This window comes from Eulemur rufifrons, chromosome 18, assembly GCF_041146395.1.
Source record: "Eulemur rufifrons isolate Redbay chromosome 18, OSU_ERuf_1, whole genome shotgun sequence".
Classification (NCBI taxonomy): Eukaryota; Metazoa; Chordata; class Mammalia; order Primates; family Lemuridae; genus Eulemur; species Eulemur rufifrons.
The window spans coordinates 35874670-35897280 of record NC_091000.1 but is presented as its reverse complement, the minus strand read 5'-3'; the positions used below and the strand labels follow the sequence as shown (position 1 = coordinate 35897280).

General features: G+C 32.9%; 1 protein-coding gene across 2 annotated transcripts in view; it reads left to right on the top strand.

Annotated features, from left to right (window-relative positions):
* The window catches only part of LRBA (LPS responsive beige-like anchor protein), a 637829-nt gene that overhangs the window by 350195 nt on the left and 265023 nt on the right, over positions 1-22611 (top strand). Inside the window, exons 38-39 of one of the 2 annotated variants that reach the window (XM_069493475.1) lie at positions 13256-13380; positions 21365-21511. In XM_069493475.1, coding sequence (XP_069349576.1) covers positions 13256-13380; positions 21365-21511 — 272 coding nt within the window. Of the gene's footprint in view, positions 1-13255; positions 13417-21364; positions 21512-22611 lie in introns of both variants that reach the window. The other variant, XM_069493474.1, reaches the window with a different exon arrangement.

Below are 22611 nucleotides of genomic sequence, written 5' to 3'. Positions count from 1 at the left end.
TCCCCCTGTTCCATTTCCCCCCATGGGATGGTGCACTTATCAAGGGTCATTGTAGATCTGCACAGATGTGAAGGTCATCTCATTGTTGAGGGAGCCTGAAACTAAAGGCTCTGGTAGTTTTATGGATCCTGAGGATAGAGGGAGGACTTGGGGGCAGCCTTAGAAAATACTGAATCAGAGTGGAGAAAAGTGTTTTCAGGCTTTCCTCCTCCACTCCTGGTAAGGAGACCTAGGCAGAGATGCCTGAAGAGGATCTCAGCCCAAGGCTTCAGATAAAGAGGAAGGAATGAAGTCATCAGTGCTAGGAATGTAAATATGCAAAGAGCATGACTGGCTAGAGGGGCCTGAGACCTTAACTGCAACTCCTTCCAGAGACTGCAAAGCATGTGCTGAATATCCAGTCCGGTGTGGGGAGGGCAGCTTTCCTACATGAAGTCTGCAGGTAAAACCTTTGTTGCCTATTGTAAAGCCTGAAAAAAAATCACACATAGGTTTTTATCAGGAGCCGAACTCAGACAATTCTTCATGATATGTCTCCTGCTTATTTCTGTAGCCTCTTGTTTGGCCACTTCTTGCTTTGTATTCTCCAAAAATTCAGGAAACACCTAATTTTAGCTTATACCCAATTGTTTCTTACTTGTTTGGCTTTGCTAATACTATTCCCTCAGAAAGAATGCTTTTCCTTTTCTTATTCTCCTGGTTAACATCTATCAGTGCTTTGACTCAATTTATGGGTTATGATCTTCTAAGAAGCCTTTGGATCATGTCCTTCCACTGTGTTCTCAGGCATCTTTTGCATGCATTATAATTGTCTCTTTATATATCTTTTTCTCTTATTAGCTTGTGAGTTCCTTGAGAATAATGACTCTTTATCACCAGTGACTCTGAATGTCTAGTGCCTGACACAGGTCTTTGTGTGTTGTTGGTGCTCAATAAGTATTTGTTGATTAAATGAATAAGCAAGTGAATGAGTGAAATGAATCTTATTAGTTTCTCATCGCTGGTCTTTTATGGTATGGCCCGAACTTATCTTTCATATCTCATTTTCTACTGGACCAACTGAAAAAAGACTGCAAAAGTCTATAAACTGGACTTATAGAATCAATTTTCTGGCCTCTATACTTATTCTATCTAAAAAGCGTACAATGCCATCTTCTTCTTTATCAATTTGAAATTGATCCCTTTTTAACGATCTTTCTCAAAAATCTCTTTCTTCTTAAAGCTTCTCCTGATCCCTTTAAAACAGATATGATCACTCCTTTCATTGAATTTTCATACATCTGGGTTTTTATTTTTTATTTTTCTTATGGCATGGATTTTATGCCATATATAAATTTTTTGCTTGCTTATTTTATCCCATTGATTAGATTTTAAGTGCCTTGAGAATTAGAGACTATTTTCCTCATATGAGTATTTCTCATAGTACTTCGACCAATGCTTTCCAGATAGTAGCAGGTACTCAGAAAATATTTGTAAATGAACATAATTAAGCCAAAGCAGAATTGGTCATTGAGAACCAGAAAAAATGAAATATAGCAAAGGAAGAGAGGAAAATAAATCACTTCAGAATGTGAATAATTGCTTCAAAATTGAAAGTACTAGAAGTTTTCTAGGAGATGACAGCAACTATTCAGAGAACTGGCTTCCAACTGTCTTAAAAACCTACAAGTGTAACATAATAAGCCTGTTTTCCCTTGTGGATAAGGAGCACATACTTTTTGCTAATGCTTTAATTTATCTAGGTTGCAAAGCACAGTATATATATTTTTTTCTTTTATGCATGTTAAAATCAGTTATTTGCTCTCAGTATTTTCCTAAAGTTTTGAATTAAAGGCAGGAAGTGTTGGATTATGCTGTTGTTGCTCCACATAAGCCTTTAAAAATTATTTAAATATAAAAATGTCATACAATGGAAGGTGACATTTCTTTGCTTTTTCTTTCTCTCTTTATTCATACTGTCTCTTTATACTATCTTTATTAATACTATCTCTTTATTTATACTATCTTAAGTACAACAAAAATTGTGGTATAGTGCCTAAGTTTGAGAAAAATGAATATTCTTAAAAAAGAGATTCAAATTGCCAAAGCAATGGTTCTTGGTTATGAGATTGCTTCATGTATATGTATATAAAGCATGTAGTTCTTCCAAATTTGTGGTGATGGGGTTACAAAAATATTCATTGAATATTAATATTTAATAGCTTCCAGGCTACTTAATAACAAATGCTGACCTGCATTACACAGTACTTAGTATTTACCTTGGTTTTACTTATCCATTGAAAAGAAATAGAGCCTTGTAACCCCTTCCTCCTAGTCTAATAGCTTTGCTATTTTAATTTTGGGTGATGCTAATGCTGGAAGAATTATTAATTTTGTAATTGTTCTTTACTTAAATATGTGCTGATAGTTTTTCATATAATTTATGAAAAAATTTTTGGCCTCATTTAATATAAAAGAGATCTTTGCTGGGAGTGGCGGCTCATGCCTGTAATCCTGGCACTTTGGAAGTCCAAGGTGGGAGGATCGCTTGAGGCCAAGATCGCTTGAGATTGGCCTGAACAACATAGTGAGGCCCAGTCTTTACATACATATATACATTTGTAAGTAAATAAATAAGCAAGCTGGGCATGGTGGCACACATCTGTAGTCCCAGCTACTCTGGAGGCTAAGACAGGAGGATCACTTGAGCTGAGGAGTTTGAGGTTACAGTGAGCTATGATGACGCAACTGCACTCTAGCCAGGGTGACAGCAAGACTCTGTCTCCAAAAAAATTAATTAATTAAATAAGTAAATGAATAAAAGAGATGTTTCAACTCATACCAATACAATAAACTGTCATAATGAGTATATTAATGAGCCTAATATGAACATCTTAGCCAAAGTAGTGTAGAAAGATTTTGATAATGGAAGGTCCTAGATGGGAGGTGTAGCTCTGTTTCTTGGTAGCTAGATGACTCGACTTCTTCACCTGTTAAATAGGAGTTATATCCCTAATTTATATGATTGTTTTGAGAGTTAAATGAGATCACATGTAAAATACTTGGTGTAGTGTATCTGATACATGATGAGCAATCGGTAAATTTTAGTTCCCATTGTCTTTCCCATAGTATAATGTAATATACTTCTCAAAAGAGTAAGATCCTGTCTCCCTAATGGTTCAGATGGTTCTCTGCATACACATCGCACAGCCCCATGATTACTTAGCACAAACTTCTCCTCCTTATCCCAGTCTCCTGGCCAGTGATCCTATAGCTTGAAGAAAAAGAAAGTTTTTAAGTATAGTATAAGCCTCCATTCTTTCATTGTAGTATATTTTAGTACAAGTTGAAAACCATAACAGGACTAACTAAGGGGACTAGATATATTGATTAAACAGATGTATTGATTGATTGTATTGATTGGCTCATTGGGAAACCAAATTTACACTGTTTCAAAAGCCAGTTCTATTGATTAATTATCATCATTGTAAGTAGCTTCAATAGGGGGATAAATTTGGTTTCCCAGTGAATCAATTTCTAGTAAAGCCTATGTTTATTTTATTGAGATTCAGAAAGATCATGGGTTTATGACCCTTACCCATCCCAGACATTTTCATTAGCCTACTCATTTTCCTTAACCTTCCTTCATTTGGTCGGCCAGCCAAATCAGTCTTAAATCTTGAATGAATGTAGTCAACTAGATTAGTCAGCTCTTCTTACTCCTGCTCCCAGGTTACTGAATATGGCCAGAGCAGGGGTGTAGGGGAATGACACAGCTGTGTAGATTAATGCCACATTGAATACTGGATGAATGGTTTATAATCTCAGCTGGACTTTCATAACTATTTAGTCATTCTTAAACTTTTCCTTAGTCAGCTTTCTTTCATATTCCCCAAAGCAACTCTTCTAAATTTTACCCCACTATTCCATTTATTAGTCAAAAACATGCTGTTTAACAGGGAAAACAAATAATCAGGGCAAAATCAGGTTTCTGGTTTTTCTTCTCTTCAGCTGAAATTCATTTATTAAAATACAGAGCCTTATATCCTTTAATTTTGTCAGAGAAAGAGGTGACCTTGTTTACTTCCAAGTTCATCATGTTATCTTTTCACAGAATCATACCTCTACTGCCTTTTTAAAACCCTGGTCCCACCATCTCCCCACCCTTCCAGTGCCATCTTCAGTCTCTTATGTTTCTTTGGACTTCATCTTTTCTATCTGCAAACGTGCTTAAGTCTGTTCTTTACCATCTTTAAACTATCACCTTATCTCCCTAATTCCTTTCATAGTCAAATTTTTGAAAAGGAAGTCATTATTAAACATTTCCACAAAAGCATTAGCATGTTATTGTCTGCTTTTCCTTCCAACAGCTGTAATCAGACTCCTCACAGCATCACCACCACTAAGCCATGTATCTGTTAGATGCTTTCAAAGGCAAGTAATTTGAAAGAAAACCTTACATCAAGTGATGTTCTTAACTTTACTAAATTGTGAAGAAGTTTCTCAGAAGAAGAAGTACAGATATGTATAGGTATGGAAGCAGATTTCTGTCCCCATTTTTCTGCAATTCTTTCAGTTTTGTCCCTGGATGTATAAACTATTTTCCCCATCTGGCTTTCTTTATAGATGTTATGGCTGCAATAATTGGGTCTATGGGTTTCATTGTTCCAGACCATCAGGAAAAAGAGAAAACTCTTATCCCAACCACTGAATAAAAGTTTTCCATTGCGTATTGGTAAATAATGTTTGCTAAGCAAAATTTATGTAATGATTCTCTTAAAGCTGGATTCCTGAACCAAACACTGGCAAGAATGATAGGATTATCACATTTGGCTTAGAGTTAGCTTTTTGTGGGTCACAGATACATAAAAAAGTGATAGATATCCAAACAAAATTGTCTTTCAGTTGTTAGGAAAGAGTAGAGAAGTGAATCTTAGATAGGTAACCAAGTGAATACTTCAGTTTTCTAATTGTACAACCCCACATACCCCTAAAATGGAAACAACTCAAACGTCTATCGACTCATAAATGGATAAACAAAATGTGGCATATATGTACAATGAAATGATACTTGGCAATAAAAAGTAATGAAATATGTGCCACAATGTGGATGAACCTCAAAAGCATCATGTTAAGTGTAATAACCCAGTCATAAAATTCTGCATACAATATGATTCTGTTTATATAAAATGTCCAGAATAGGTAAATATGTAGAGAAAGAAAGTAGGTTAATCATTGCCAGGGGTGGGAAGGAAGGGAGAATGGAGAGTGACTGGTAATGGGTATGGAATTTCTTTTGGAGGTGATAAAAATGTTTTAAAATTAGATTATGGTAATAATCGTACAACTCTGTGAATATACTAAAAACCATTGCATCGTACAAGTTAAACAAGTGAAATTTATGATATATAAGTTATATATCATAGAGCTGTTAAAAACAAAAATACAAACAAAGGCTTCTCTTCATTCTTCATCTGTGTGAACATATTTAAGTGGAATTAAATAGTGGTACCCACTCACTGCTTTGAATGGTCTTTGCTCATTTGTCTTTTTTGGCACCGTTCTAGTTTGGTACTCCTATTATCTTACTGATTGTAAGGAACTGATACTTCTCCGTTTCTTTTTACTGATCCTCTCCTCTTCTGTAATTTGTTAAATATTGGCATTTCCCAGATTTCATCCCCAACTTTCTCCTGTCCTTTCAATATACTTTTCTCTGGGTCTAACTCAATACTTGGCTTATTATAAACTCAGTAAATTTTTGTTAGATGAATGTCTAAATCCACTGACTCCCAAGGCTGATCAATCTCCCAATTTTATGTCTCTAACTCTTTCAAGTTTTAAAGTTATATTACTTACCTATTAGAAGTACCTGCCTAGATATTTTTAGGCATCCAGGACATGATTATTCTTCCCAACCACAGCTGTTTAATCTGCATTAGTTTTAGTTAAATAGCATCTTTATCCTCTCACTTCCCCTTTGTTACAACCCTCAATTTTATTCTAATTATTTCCTTTTTCCTCACTTCCCATATTGACTGTCCCATAAATTCTTATCTATTCTACTTTAAATATGTCTCTCAAATCTTGATTTCTAGACTCCATCCTCACTGCCTTAATCCAGGCCTCTTTTATATTGCTACCATGTCCCATACAAGGCTGATCATATTGATCCTTTATTGTGAAAGCTTGATGTTGTCTCTGTTAACACTGATGTTAAGGTAGCTACTTCAGTTAACTGTACAAGGCCTTTTGAAATCTGGTTCTAAACTTATATTTTCTGCCTCAGCTTTTGTCATCTTGAGAGAGCCTCGCTGTGATATTTTTTACCTGAACTTCCTTAGGTAAAAGTCTCCTTTTATGTCTTCTTGCCTTCATTCACGCTGTTTCTGCAGCCTGTAATGCCTTTTCCATTTTGTCCAGCATATTCCTGTTTATCATTTAAGTTTCTGTTTAAAATTCATCTGTTCACTGTTTAATCAATTGTTTGTTAAGTGGCTGCTTTGAAACAGTTACTCTGCTTGGTCAGTGACTTAGAGACAAACCCCTTGTCCTCATGGAACTTACAAAATAGATACTCCTTGAAACCTTAATGAAATCCTTATTCCTCCCAGGCAGGGTCAATTAATACTTTGATCACAGCTGTAATAGCCAATAAGATATTTGAGAGGAAATGTCATGTAGTGAAAAACTCATTGGCTTAGAAGTCAACAGACTCTTATTATTTACCAGTGGATAAGACTTAGTTTCCTCATCTTTAAAATGAGAATAACAGTATTTAATCATGGCAAGGTTGTTGATTCTTGGTGATAATGGCAAAAAAAAGAGCACAGTGTCTAGCCTAAAGCAATAAATGTTATCGATTTTAGTGTTGTATTCTTCTTTATGTTTAATAATTTCCTGATCCCCATTGTACCATAAAAGAATTCAAAGCAGAGCCTAACATAATTCATTTGTATGTACTATGCTGTACATAGTTGACACTCAACAAATGTATGATGAATTTTTTTTTAATTGGATTTTTGGAGAAAATTTATCAGATTTGTCTACATAGTAACTCTCCTAAAATGAGTTTTACAGTTTCTGGTATCCAATAACATCATTTGTTTTAATGTTTTTTTTCCTAGGTGTCTTTTGTTAGAGTTTTAACTGATAATATGGTTAATACTATGTTTAGATAACTCATAACTACTAGCTCTATGGTAAAAATGCTAAGTGAAAAAAGAAGTGCTCACTCAGCAGGCTAATGGCACTCAGGAAAAGCTTGGAATCATTACTTGAATAATTGACTTGGTTATAAAATTATATTTTTGTATAATGTCCTAACTAATAATTAAATGAAGGTGAGTGTCTAGATGGCTCTAAAAAGCAAATAGAGACATTCACTGAATAGTAACATGCAGAAATTCATAACTATATAAAATATAATTTTACATTATTAAATAAAATATACCATACTCTAGTGTCTCAATACAATGTAAATCCCCATGTCAGACCTCAATATAGACAGAATTCTGCTTTAGAATATGTCTCCTCTGCTGGAATCCACACAATTGAAGGGCTTTGTTTTTGGTTTTGTTTTTCTTTGTTGTATTCATTAAAACAACATAATGCATAGATCACCTGCACTTAATTTATAGTTAGTACTTGGTAAACAGAAGTTTTAGTTAATATTCTTTCTGTCTACATGAAAGCATGATAGATTTCTGTTTGTGAGATAAACCATTCTCTTATATTGTATGATACCCTATAGTACCTTAACATTATTTCACCAAGATTTATACAGAAAGTGAAACCCTTCTAGAACTTAAGCACTTTTATCTTCAAACTGACGGTGCACTGAAAATGTTTATTGCTTTTTAAGGGTTACCATTTATTTAAGTTTTAACTAATGTCTACCATGAATTTTTAATCTAAAAATATGGAAATAGAAGCTAACCAAATATAGGAGTTAAAGAAAAAAGTAATCTAAAAATTTAAGAACAAATACGAAGTGCTACAATTTTCTAGGATTTAGAACTTTAGCTAGAAGAATTTATTACTGACTTCTTTTAAGGTCATCAAGATTTATCAAGTATTGTCGCAGGAAAGTAAGATGGAAAATGGCAAATTTTTCTAATATGATTGTTTTGACAGTTTTTCTTTTTAAAATGAACATTATTTTATTGACATATCCAAGTTACATTAAAATGACACTAAAATTAGTGGGATGATAGACATGTATACATCTGACTCATTTGATAATAGGTACCAAATCACTTAGGTTATGGAATAATTGAGATACTTACATAGCTACTCCTGGTTTCAGTAGTTAGCATTCTTTTGGAAACTATTCTAATTTAATAAAACAATATCCAGAAAATAGTACTTTAATAAAGCAATATGAACTTCATGACTTCAGTGAAGTAAATGTTAATGTTTCTCTTAAGTATTTAATTATTTTATTCTGTTTATTGAATTTTGCCTGTATTTTGACAACCAGGCTTCTTCCTTATCTGACCACTTTTTGGTACAGCAGGGAAATATTAACTGTGTTACTGCCACTGATAGTGTCTGAGGGGTCTTGTTGTGTTACCTATTCCTAAGTTTAGGTTTAACTTTGCGAAAGAAAGATGCCTGAGCATATAATGGGAAGGGGAAAAGGTAGGGCTGTTTTCATAGCACTTGGGCTGTGGCATGTAGAAATACACAATGAGCATTGCATAACTCCAGGGCATGCCATTTACACAAATTTTGATGTGAAAGGTGCCTCCTGGAGTTGTGCAGCTTAATAGCCATGTAATAGAGCTCTGTTCTATCACACATATTTTTTGAATCCTTATTATTTATTTTCATGCCTGCCTTCTCCATGAGATCAGGGGACAAAATTTTAATAATCTTTGTATTTGTAGCAGCTGGCTCATGGTATAAATAATAATTGTTATTAGAAAATATTTTAGTATTTTATTATAATATTTGCCCATTCATACCATGTTAATTGGCTAATTGGTTTACTATACTTTCTCTGAAGAAAACTAAAACTTTAACAATTCTTATTATTTACATGTTGAAAAAAATCAGATTATTTATAGTTGCACCATTCAAGTGTTAAAGGAAGAATGTGAATCATACCTTCATTACTGATTCTCTGTTTTAATACTTCTTCCTCTTCCAACTGATTCTCGTTTGGTTCATTCTTATTTATGTGTTTTATCTGATCAAAACACTAACCATAATGAGCCTACGAAAGGGAATAATAGCCTATCTATTGATGCTTGAGTTGTATTTACTTCAATCTATCAAATTCTGTTCTTGTAGAAAATAAAATATATATTCTATATATTAGAATGGCACTGTTTTACATTCTTTTATGTAGACTGTAGTGATGTATTAAAGGTCATTGTATGCAAACATAAATGTGAAGGTTTTTTAAAAAGTAGAAAGATAATTAGACGACTTAATACTTAGAAAAGTCCATTAGATCTACATCGTAATTGTAACCTCAAGCTTTGAAATTAGGCCAAAGCATGGAAAAACAAAAATAAAAAAACAGAACGCAAAGTTAGAACATTTAACTTCAGTGCCATCCATAACTTTTAAAGACACATGTGTCTCCCTAGTCAAAGATTTTAGTACTTGGTGATTATTCTAAATGGAGACCTAAGTACAGCATATGTCTTCTGAGAGAAACTGTAAATATTCCAGATCTTTTAGAATCTAGGCTCACATCCCTACTTTGAATACTTTTGAGGATCTTAGTGGAAATAGATAATAAGTGAAGTTTGTGAAAGTGGTATCATGTAGTATTAATATAATTGTTTTGGATAGATACAGATATGTAAAGGTATAAGTTTATAGTGATCTAGATATGTATTCCTAAGGTCTCAGAATAAGTGATTTCTCATCTTATCCATGCTTGTGCTTGGTCAACAATCTATTTCTGAATATACAAGACCTTTTAATTTTTCTGGCTGTACCATAGTGATAACTATAAAAATGTTTAATAACCTACTTAGTTAATTCATAACCCTATGTGATGAGAGTTGGATCAGTATGCTAAATTTGTCATTTTTTAATCCTCTTTCCCCTAGAAGGGACTTTTGGGGCAAGGGGGAGAGAGCAGGAAAGAGTACTTGTTAAATTAGAGTGAAATCTTAAATGGATGATCAAAACTTACAGTAAGTTGATGACCAAAACTTGACATTCTTTTTACAGATGTTGTTCTAAAATGACGAAGAGTGCCTCATTGTTTTTTAGTGATTGAGCTTTTTACTGAGAGTACGTGTTGTTAGAGGAAGCAGAGTTAGGGAGACAAAAATGTGAGTGTAAGTTTTCTCCAAAAAAACATGTATTACTCTCACAATCATAAATTGGATGATAAATGCTATTTTTTCAAATGAGACTAATAGTAGCTGTTTGATTATTAGTAAATTCCTTGAGGGCTTTGTATCCTACGTCACCTGGAGCAATGCTTTATATGGAGAGGCTCTTCTAAAAAAAAAAAATGTATTGAAATTGTTGGCCTCCTTAAGTGATTTTTATAATCCTTTCTAGATATGTGATCTGACATAATCGATTCTGCTTTGTCTTCAGATTATCTTTAATTATAATAGTATTGTGTGAGAAGATAGTCTTTAAGTGATAGAGCTTGAGGAGATTGTAAATATTATCATGCTGACCTATGGAGTTCTTCATTCTATTTGGATCATGTCTAAGGATTTTTTTAAATTTTTGGTAGAAAATTTGTATCTGAAGACAGAATATTCATATAGTTAGCATAAATGAAACTTATCTTTTAAAACTTTCTATTATGTGAACAAATTCTCAGTTCCTGATGTATTGGTATTTTTGTTTCAGCTAAATGTCACCATTTTGACCATTTTTTGTTAGAGTCAGAGTACAAAAATAAATATTATAGTTCTATTTCCTCCTAATTATGGTTATTATTCTTATGGATATTATCTTTAAGCTAATAATTTGTGAAAGATTTTTATAATTCTTCTGATTTTTCTGCTGTGTGATAAAAATTATTACGCACATGCTACATAATAGCCATTGGATTTGACTTCACTATTGTGTTTATAGTAGAATCGATTGTTGCCTAATTTAGTAATAATTTTATCATAGCAGCTTAACATCTTTTATAATTTTAATTGTTATCAAGAAGAATGACATCATTTAATTTGACTTAAAATGTAGAAGGATGGATGAATGACAAATTAATAATTTACCACCTTTGCATAATATTCAAGCATAGAGTATTAGAAGGATTGATGGCAGAAAAGGTTAACAAATTTGAGCAGCTTTCATTAGCTTTACATCGTCATATGTTTGTGGTGCTGACTGAAATAGGCTTTGTAGGAGACCTCAGTCTAGGGAACTAATTACTTGTGCCGATTGCCGCACTGATGAATAGACCCTCATTGTATCATTCCCCTGAAGACGAGGAGCAGCCTGTGATTCACGACTGCATCCTGGCCGATATTTGATAATAATTTTAACAGATAAATGTAGGTAGGCAGAATGATGAAGTGCCTATCTAAGCTCCATGACTATCAAAGCCATACACATAGCCATCTGTGTACTGCCTTTTTCCTTCTCACCTAAGGAGAATTTCATTTTATTAATTACGTTCAAACAACTGTTTTCTTTTGCTTGTATGTATATTCTGTAGGTATTTCTTATTTATTTTTAAATGATATCATAGTATTTTCATTTAAAATTTAGAAGGAATAATGAAGAAAAATAGAATTAAGGAGCTTTTTAATTTTTTTGAGAACTGTAATTCTTACACTTTTTTTTATTCCATTTTGATTATACTATATCTCTTCCTTCTGACTGAAATCAACGAAGGAAATGTTTGTTGTGCTTATTGTCTCTTCAGCATTTCCAGAAAAGAGCATGAGGTTCCTACTGTTTTAAATAATATACTGGTTGTTGCCTATGTTTTTATTAATCTGAGATATTTTTAATTGATAAAAATACTTATTTACAAACTTATTTTGAATTTTTAAAAGGTAACATCTTTAAAACATCAAAATAAGGTAACTTTTACTTGGGTATTTTAGAACTGTCAGTTGTCCCAGACTACTAATTTGTCAAAGCTGACAGGTAAAATTTTATTAGCTCATGAAATACAAGTAAGATTTGATTTTGTATTAGTCATTCCTGCAGAAGTTTTGATTATGAATAAATTTTTTATTTCATTGTTGAAACTTACAGGTGTTCATGCTGTATATCTTCAGTGAATAAAATATATTCTGCAGAGATGTTTTCTTTGTATAATTGAAAAAACTTTATGTTAGTATTTTCCTTACAAAATATTTTCCAGCATGCTAGATCATGATTAGTTAGCAAGAGAGAAAGTTGACATTTATATATTGCCATATAAAAGGTATATGTAATTGGGGAAAATATCACAGAACTTGAATTGAACGAACCTTTTTAAAAAAAAATACATTTCCAAAAGTATACTTTCGATATAGCAATTATTACACATCATATAGCATGTAGTTTTTAATTAAATATAAAAACAGACTACATAAAACAGAAATCCAATCTGATTTGCTTGAAAATAGATTGCTATTTCACTCTACAGGAATGGTTTATTTAAAAACAGTAAATGGAAAAGAAATGCATTTTCTTGTGTTGTTCTAAGCCTCAGGGGCTAAATGTAATGAATATTTTAAGAGATTATTTTAATTAAATTCCTGCACATCTAAACAGAGTAATATTTTATTATCACATACATAACCATGTAACTGAGATATTCATTAAAGTTAACACTTTCTGGACCAAGAATTCATGGTATGATTTACTGACCTTGTGCAAAAAGGCACAAATTAGGAAGAAAAATGAAGGGGGACAGACTTTGATTAATATAGGTAATGCTATACCATATTTATAATAGCCTTTTCCCTATTCTGGTTTATAAATGCAGCCACAGAGAAAGGTGCCCTGCTGAGGCTGAAATGAGGCTGAAATCAGAGCACATGCCACTAGAGTGTGGGGAAACTGATCACACTGTCAGCAATTCATTTCAAAATGATGTATTTAGTGCTCATTTCACCTTCCAAGAAAAGGAAAAGGAGTTCCTTAGACTAGAAGGTGATATTGTTATTTTCAAGGACATACCTAAGTTAAAGATTGCAGAAAGGGGAGTGTGAGATGGAGGGAGAATTAGGAGGAAGGAGAGGAAAAAAAGGCAGAGCAAACAAGGAGAGCTTTATGCAGAAATTCAGTGCTACCACGCTGTTTGATAATTGCTAACATATGTGGCTTCTCTGTTTCATTGTAGTCGTCCTCGTGAGTTCTGGCGCCTTGACTACTGGGAAGATGACTTGCGGCGCCGGCGACGATTTGTGCGTAACCCTCTAGGATCGACACATCCTGAAGCGACACTAAAAACAGCCGTGGAACATGGTCAGTGTATAAACCACTCCTTGCCAATAGCAGCAGGTACAGTACTTGGTAATGAAGAGCATAACTTCATTATTACAAGGCACTGTAAAATGGTCCAACACCACATTTCACAGTTATTCACCCCAGAAAGAGAAGTTAAATTTTTTATAGTTAGTAGAGGGTCTTATTAAATTATGGTGTCAAGTATATTTATTTATTATGTTACACATGCAAAACTTACTTAACATAGACCCTTTGTTTCAAAATACAAGGATTAAATATTTCTCCTTTTAAATGACACATTCTGCTTTGAGTAAATTAATCCAGGAAGCCTGCCTTAAATCCATGAATATCAGAAAGACAGCATTTACAAACCAAATAGGTTTCTAGGTTCTGTTGTGTGTACAGGGTTTTCCCTGACCATGATATTTTAGCATGAGATTATGAAGTGAAAAATATGGTAATAAATGTCCAAGTGCCTAGATACTTTCTAAGCCTTGATTTGTAGATGATTGTGATAGATGGCTCATGGAAAAAGAATAGACCTTATTTTCATATGTTCCTATTCTGCATCATCTTGTTATCAGAGCTTAACAAAACATTTTTCCTTTTTTATTATAATGTACGTGACTACAATTCAGTTTAGTTAGAAATCTGATAAGTAAATTAGAAAAACTGAAAGCATCCTTTGGATTTGATAATATACTTTCTTTGATCATAGAGTTTCACTTATAATTTTATGATTTTTGAAAGCCAATTAAGATATATTGATTAAGGGGGAAATACCTCTCCCCACATTAAAATTATTTTAATTTTATAAAATATAGATTGGTGTTTAATAAGGTAAGAAATAGTTGTAATTTCCATTTTTCGGGGTACTATTTTAACATGCAGCGGCTTATAGCTAAATGGGAATATGTAGTATACAAAATAAGTGTTAAATTATGTTCAATAAGGATATTAAGAATTTAGATTGAAAATCTGTAATCTTAGGTTTGGCCTCAGTCAGGCAGCTTAACCTCTTGCACTCAGCCTTAAAGAGCCATTTCTGGAAGAAAATGTCCACAATATGTCATCAAGTATAACACCAAATGTGACATCAGTCCCTTAAAATAAATGATCATACAGAGAATAGTCAATAACAAAGTGATCTAAAAGCAATAATAGTCTCAGGGTTCTACATCTTCAACTCCAGGAGGTGGAGAAAGAGAAATAAGATGTAGAATTAATTAGGCCACTTTTGCTTTTGGGTGCATATACTTTTTATGTGGTGATATAGATTTCTGAGTTATATATATATTTTTTATTTTCCTTCCTTTTTTTTTGGTTCGGTTTTTGTTATTGATGCTTACATTGAGAAAATCAACGTTTTTTTTGCAATTTTATACTTTTCAGCCAAATAGCTATTACTGTGTGCACTTAAAGTCTGAAATTTAATTATTTTTCTCTCTTCTCAACTATCATTTAATAGTGAGAAGTGAATTCTGAAGTCTATGAATGGCAGTAAAAATGTTTTTATAAAAAATTTTGTTTATTCTTTTATATCTGAAAGGGGAAGCTTGTTTTCTAAAATTGTACATAGGCAAACTATGAATCCTTTATCCTCAGAGAAACACCAGTAACTGAATTTAAAATTTGTGGTGCAGATTTACTACAGAATTTATTAAAATACATTCTTCTCAAAAATAGTACATTTGACTATATTGAGGAATTACGGGATTCTTAATAGTGAATAAATTTTAATTTTTTTGTTGAACTTTACCTTTTAAAATAATATTTTCAGCTTTTTTAATGCTAAGCATCTGCAAAATGTTTGACAAAAAAAAGATATTTATTAACAATGTTTTTACTATTATTTAAGAATTTTTTGACCTGTTTAGGAACAGATTTCACTGATTACTCTAGATAGTAATTGAGGAGTTAATACAATGTTAATTAGTTATCTATGTTTTATTGTGTAATTTTAAATTGAGAGAAAGAAGCAAAGTTAAGCATTTTATGTGATTTCATCCTATTTAGTAATATCTTATAATGATTAATATTTAAAACACTCCAAAGGATTAAAAACAAAAATTTAAATTTGAAATACATATTTTAAAAAACTAACCAAATGTGTAGGAGATGCTTCAGTAGTTTCACAATTAAGGAGATATATCATATTTAATATAAGTATATTTTAGATAATGAGGAGATATTAGACAATTCTGAAATTCAGCACATAGATTGTATTATGGTATTGTTTGATGTCAGCATAATTTATGCTAATACATTCTGTAAGCAAATAACTTCATTTTTAATGGCTTATTAAATAAATATAGTTGAGGTTCAATGTTAATTTTGTGTTAACTTTGAAATTTCATCTTTAAATGCTTTTTGGAGCATTAAGGAAGCTAATTAAAATAAACATTAAGAATCAAATATGCAAAACAAAATGATTAATGTGATCAAAATGCAGCTGAAATTACAGAATTTTAATATAGATAAACACTATGCTTCCATGTTGATTTTAAATATTTAAAATATATATTACTGAGGAGAGATGTCAATTTTGCATTGTTTTATGACTTTTCACTTTTATTTATAATTTATTTAACTGAGGAGACAGGACATTTTAAAAATGCAGAATCTTAGAACATCATGAACTATATTATCATTATCAAAGGAAGACATCTAAATAGAAGTGCCATTGGAGATTAGTTATGTATTTTTGTAGTAAGAGCCATCTTTTTTATAGATTGATTTGATTTGAAGGAAAGCCTCTGGTGTAAAGGTGGCAGAGTAAATACCTGAAGAGTGATGTTCTCTGTTTGGGCGATCAATATCAGCCCCATGACTCTACTTCTGGCTACCTTCTAGTTAAAAACAAATTTTTTAATTCTGACAATTTAATTGCCCTTCCCAAGTTCACATTAACTTGCTTGGGGAAAAGAGCTTTAGGTAATTTTTCAAACAGAGACCCTCCAAAGTGATAATTTGTAAAAGTCATGTTGTAAGGGGAGATTTCTCTAACTTTGCAGAAACTGAGTCATATTTTTAAATTAAAATTAATACTTCCTCTGATGATTAAATATTCATTATTGAAATTAGCAATAAGCAAAGCTGGATATTTGATTCTTTAGGCCATTTTCTTTCATTTTATGGTTTTAAAATTTATTAGAAATCAGTCGTAATGATTTGTAACATTTTCCTAATGTGCAGAGCCCAATTTGGCAGTTATTTATTAGTAGAGCATTTTAGATCTGGGAGGAACCTAAGGCTAAAGTCTAGTCTAACCTTATTATTTACCAATAAGGAAACTGAGGAAACAAAGTGCCAATATTCTTGGTAGATAAAGGACTAAATAAAGCCCAAGTTAACCAATGACTACTCAGATTTTCATATCACTGTGCTGTGCTGTCTTTTAAAATTTATTGTTAAATATCATGGGAATTTTATATTCAAATTAAAGCCACGTAAAAAATATTTTAAATGACAGAAAGATTGGTTTTAATTCAATTACTGAAAACAGTTTGGCAGTGGAATCCTACTGAATTCAAGACATTTTATTTTGAAGAGAATGTGCTTGCTAATAGAAATATATAAGGAGGGTTAAACATAGTTGAAATAATACCTTGTAACAAGCATATTGAATGATAAAATAACTCATTTGATTTTCTAGGAATGATAGATCATGTAAAGATCCTAAATCATGCCTTTCTCCCACCACTTCAATAATGCTAGATACTGTTGCTTGCTTTTTAGGATCAACATATACTAGGTTCCCCGTCTAAAACTTTTGGGTAACTCATGATCATTAGGAGATGCACTTGACTTGTCCTCCTATTCATTCTTTGTAATTTCACTAAATTTTCTAGAATAAATTTTCTTGACTCGGAATGCTATGGAAATAGCATAAACTATAAAGGGGAATTAATTGGATTAGGATAATAGTTGATTGTAAGGTATTCTTTATGTGTCTTATTCAGAATATAGTTTTGGTATGTGCTTCACAGCATACTAAGTGCATACTCATATTTATTTCATGTACATTTGAAGTCACTTTGTTATTTCAGAAGTAACCTTTTTTTCCCCAAATGACTAATTCTTAAAGTATAAACTTATTTTACTATAATATGGACTATTGATGATTCCAGTCCATTGGCTCAGTGGATGTTTGAAGATGATTTATTTTATATTGTAGGTGAAACAGTCTTCTGTGTTCTTTTGTACTTTTTCTATTTTAATTTTATTTACCTGGCTTGTGTTGGATAGATAAATCAACTTATGCCCATAGCTAGTTCTAAAGAACTTGAACTTTATATTTTGAGGACCAGCCTCTCTCTCAAGCCTCTCATTGCTCTTAACTTCAGTGAATCAAAAGTCATGTTTTAAAGGTGGCATTTTTGACAAATTTCCCCAATTTTATGTAACACTTGCAGTTTAATTTGTAAGTTAAGATAAATATTAAACCAGTATGAAAGGTGAGATTAGATGAAGGCATCTATTAACAGTGATATGAAAAATTTAAACAGTGATCATGTTTAATGACAATTTTATTAGCCTGAAAATATCTAAATTGAACTTTAGAATTGAACCAAAAGTATGTTCTGACTTCATCCAATTAAACTTTTAGGATAGTGTAGAATATACTCACAGAAGATATCAAAATATCTTGTTTATAATGATACTTGTTTATAATGGTTGATTGAGTATAAGGCACATGAAAGTTGAAAATATACTTTTCTCCAGTACATATAAACATGATAATTATCTTTTATTTTATGCTTGGGAAAGTTTTGTTCTAATTTTGAAGAAAAAAAAAAAAAAGTTCTTTAGCAGAAAGCTATTAGACCACTGAGAATTGAACACCAGCGCATGTGGTGTGTATTAGAGTACTGTTGGTAATTTTACTGCTGCTAACTTAAAATCCTCAAGGGGGAGTTAATTACAGGAAAACCATTCTAAATATCAGTAAGCTGCATATTTTCCATGACAAGAGGTTTTTCAGTTGAGGTTGAACAATTCCAGAATCTGAGCTTGTAAAAATAAGTAAATAAATAAGTTAAAGTGGGTGTATGCATGCATACCTATAGTACTTAAAATTTTTTTCATAAACTTTTATTTAATTCAGAAGTTACTGTGTTTTAATGTTAGTCAGCATGATGAGAACATATTTTTAAAAATTTAAATTGCAATTGGAAGGGGTAACAAATTATATTTTAGTATTCATTTAAATGATTGTGAATTTATTTATTGAATTATTTTAAACCATTGCATATTGCCACTGGGGACTCATTTTTTGTAAATGTTTGCAGATTAAAGGTTTTTCTTCTTTTTCTTCTTTTTTTTTTTTTTTCTCAAATAAGCTTGGTGTACTTCAGGACATGTATGGCAATAATCAAAGAAAGTAATGAGCAAGGTGTTGAATTTAGTTGTTTCTGATGTGTTGGCATATGTTCGTCAAATTTAGGTTTGGAAATGCATATTTTTTACCCATTACTTGTATATTATGATTCTGATTTAACCTTTTAAAATGCACTGTGAGAAACATAATAATTAGCAAATAGATATACATTCGTATTTGCAGTGGTTATTTTCATTTTCTTTCCCTTTCTTATAGCTAAGAGCTAGTATGACATGGTGGTTAAGAGTCTAGATTCTGGCCCCACACTGCCTGTTTTTAAATCCTAACTTCAGTTGTCATAAGCTGTATTACCTTGGACAAGTTATGTAACATCTCTGAGCCTGTTTTCTTATCTGAAAATGAGGAATTAGAGAAGTTTATGAGAATTAAATGAGTTAAAAATGTAACGTATTTTGAATACTTCCTGGCACATGGTAAGTGCTATGTGATATGAGCTTTATTATTAATATTTCTGCTTTGAAGAAGGAATTATAAATTCAGGAAATGAAGAGAATGCAGCATACTGATTCTGTACTAAACTCTAACTGGCAAATACTAATTTATTACAATTTACTTTATAGGAAAATCTAGAAGATGATGCTTTCTTTTGCATTTCTCAGTGGCCAATTTATTTTTAGTAAATTTGATAGTAAATTGGAAAAGATCTTGTTTGAGCTAAGGGCAGTGTTTTTGATTTTAGTGTAAGGAAATATACTTGAAATATAAAGTGGCATAAAAGCACACTCTTGTTTTCCTAAAAATGAATGGTTAATTGGCATATTTCTTTGTATCTTTTTTTAAAAAAATAAGGCCATTTTAATTAGACACATTAAAGTAATCTTTTCAAATATTTATCGAGACCTTCTAATGCGTATAGCTTACTGTGCTATATGAGGGGATGAAAGAAACTAAGATTTTATTTCCCTGTAGGTTGTATTCAAAGCTAAATAAAGAAAACTTCTTCTCATGACTTCCTTATTTAATAGAAAACTCCTGTGTTCTTTAAGTAGTGCCATAAACATTGTATGTAAACAGTATACTTGGTGAATTCACAATAAATGTGAAAAAGAAAAAACCTTATACCTTCAACATTATCCATAAACATACTTATTAAACACAAAGAAGCTTTCATCTGCCAAGTTAGTTAACCAGGTAACACACATGGTGTGTTTTTTTTTTTAACTACTTAGAATAAATTATATAGATATATATCAGTCATGTTATTATTGCAAAGTGACTGGCTTTATTCTTTCTGGGGTTTAGGCCTTATGCCTAGGCAGAAACTGCAGTGGAGCAAAAAGCCTAGTCATCGGATTTCCATATCAATAGCTGCAGACTGGTGATCAGGTGCTTTACCTCTGGGATTCATCTAGCTGAAAACCAGAAATGTCAGAAGTGTAGTGAAGATTCTTAACTTTCCCTCATGTGACACCATTTAAAAAAAAAGAAAAAACATTAGGAAAAGATACATACATGAACTTTTACAAATCACAATCCAGAAGTTAGTATCTGCTTTCCTGCTTTTCTTAAGGAGAAAGCTGCTCAAAACAACAGGAGTCGCCCTGGAGGGATGTGGGGTTCTGAAGTCAGAGTTTTGAGTTTCAGTATTTCCGCCTTTCCTTGCACCTCTGCTTCCCTTTATGGTCCCATTGTTGACTTATAGGTGTTCTGCAGAGCTGCTTCTTCACTACCTAGATTTGGTATTCCCTTTCCCTCCTTCCTCTGGTAGCTGCTGCCTTGTCACAGTGCCTGAGAGTCTGTGGTGCTGCTGTTCTCCAATGGCTGCTCGAGTTCAGGCAGCTTGAGGCCCCTTGCCTACGTGCCTCTCATCCTGGGCTTTTTGCTATGTTTGTCCCCCGGGTGCCTTAGTCCTTTAGTTTAAACATGCCGAGGAGGTAGTGTTTGTGCCTCCACTTAGTTTCCACATTGCCATGATCTTGGATATTTGTATAAGAGATTGGAGGGAGGTGGTGATTGTATGTGTGAAAATGTGAGGGCAATGTGAAGGAAGGAAGCAGGGAGAATGGAGTAAAGAAGAGAATGCGGCTTCTGGGAGCTGCTGTAGCTTTATTAGTGTCAGATATGGCTTTAGTGTCTGGGCCTAAATCCTCATTGGCTGTAAGTCTCTCTTAGCTTTGACCCTTCACCCTTTGTATTTTCTTCCACAGCCACTCCTCAACCATTTCAAAATTATGATGTTATTCAGAGATTCATTCAATCAGTCCTTTTCATTTTTTGGTGTAAATAGATACTGTTTCCAAAACTAGGTTCTGATATTTCCTATTAGCGAATTCCACTCTCCTCCACCACTCCCCAAAATGCTGCTTTTGAACCTGCTCCAGCCTGAACTGTACTAAGTAAATAAATGGTTCCATGAGCAGTGCAGGGGGCAGATTTAATGGGATTAGGGTGCTTGTTTGGGGTAACATTAGACTAGGTTGGGGGATTGAGTTTGTCAAAACAGGCATGTGTGCCATCCCAATCACTTTCCCCACCATGGGTGATTCACTGTGTATAAAAGATTGATCATCTTTGGCCATCTACCCTTACCTTAGCCCCTACCCCTCTGCCAAAGTGCTCTTCCCACAACTGATGGACAGCTTTGTTTCCTTTTCATTTCAGCCGCAGATGAAGATATCCTTGCTAAAGGAAAACAGTCCATCAAGAGTCAGGCTTTAGGAAATCAGAACTCAGAAAACGAGATCCTCCTGGAAGGCGACGACGATACTCTGTCATCCGTGGATGAGAAAGATTTAGAGAATCTTGCCGGTAAATTCAGTGGTTGTGCAAATGTTTTAGCTAGCTCTGGGACAATAAGCATCTAGTTGCTTACTTTTTTCAGCTATGACCACCAGGACTACCAAGCTTACACCCACAATTACATTATTTGGGGATTGTTTTTGTTCTTCCAAACATTTTCCCTCTTATCTTTTACAGTTTCTACTTTATTTTTCTATTCAATCTCCTAACCCTCCTCATTTTTTTAATGAATAATTTTCACTGAAAAAGAAAAAAAGCTTAAAAGCAGCAACAACAAAACAAAATTACCCATCCCATGGGAGTTACCAAATCTCTATAAAATTAGGACCGTAAGTAAAATTCTGCCAATTATTTTATAAATAAAGCTTGGGGGCAGATGAGCTATTTGCCTTGATACACAAGTCTTAATGATCATCTTACATATGCATTTAACTTTCTTCAAAAAATCAATTCCAAGAATGCCATGGCATTTTCATAAGATTCACATATTTTGCCTGATGTAGAAATCTTTATTTGTACTCTGCAGATTCTCAGTTTTACTTTCCTTATGGGAAAAATTCTCTTGTTTAGCCTGAAATTTTAGTCATTCATTAAATGGCTTTTTTCTTTAATACCGTGGCTCTTTCCCTCAAGGAGGAAAGTCTGAAAGATTCTACAGTTTCTATAGGTGAAAATTACATGTGTTCCATTTTGATAGTATTAAGAGAAAAGGCATTAAAATCATTTATTTGGTGATATCAGCAACGTGTGCTATCATGCAACTTGATAAGAAAAAACAAAAATAGAAGCTGGTGTCTTCTCTAGCCACTGGGAACTTCTCTGTAAAGTAAAATAACATTAATTGGTGGGAGTAGAGAATAAGGTGGACACTGCTATTCGCTAGTCTTTACGTTCACATCCGTTTCCTTCTTTATTTTGCTTCTGTTCTTGCTACTAGTAATACATTCATACAGTAATAGAGGTGAAAGGGGAGTTTAATTATATAATCTTGACAATGGCAATAGGATTAAGAAGTAATCCACACTAATAAAGTGGTGTAGGTTAGAAATGAAGTGGAAATTGTCAGGGGTCTTCTGTAGGACCTAGGCTGCCCTAGCTCCTGCAGCTGT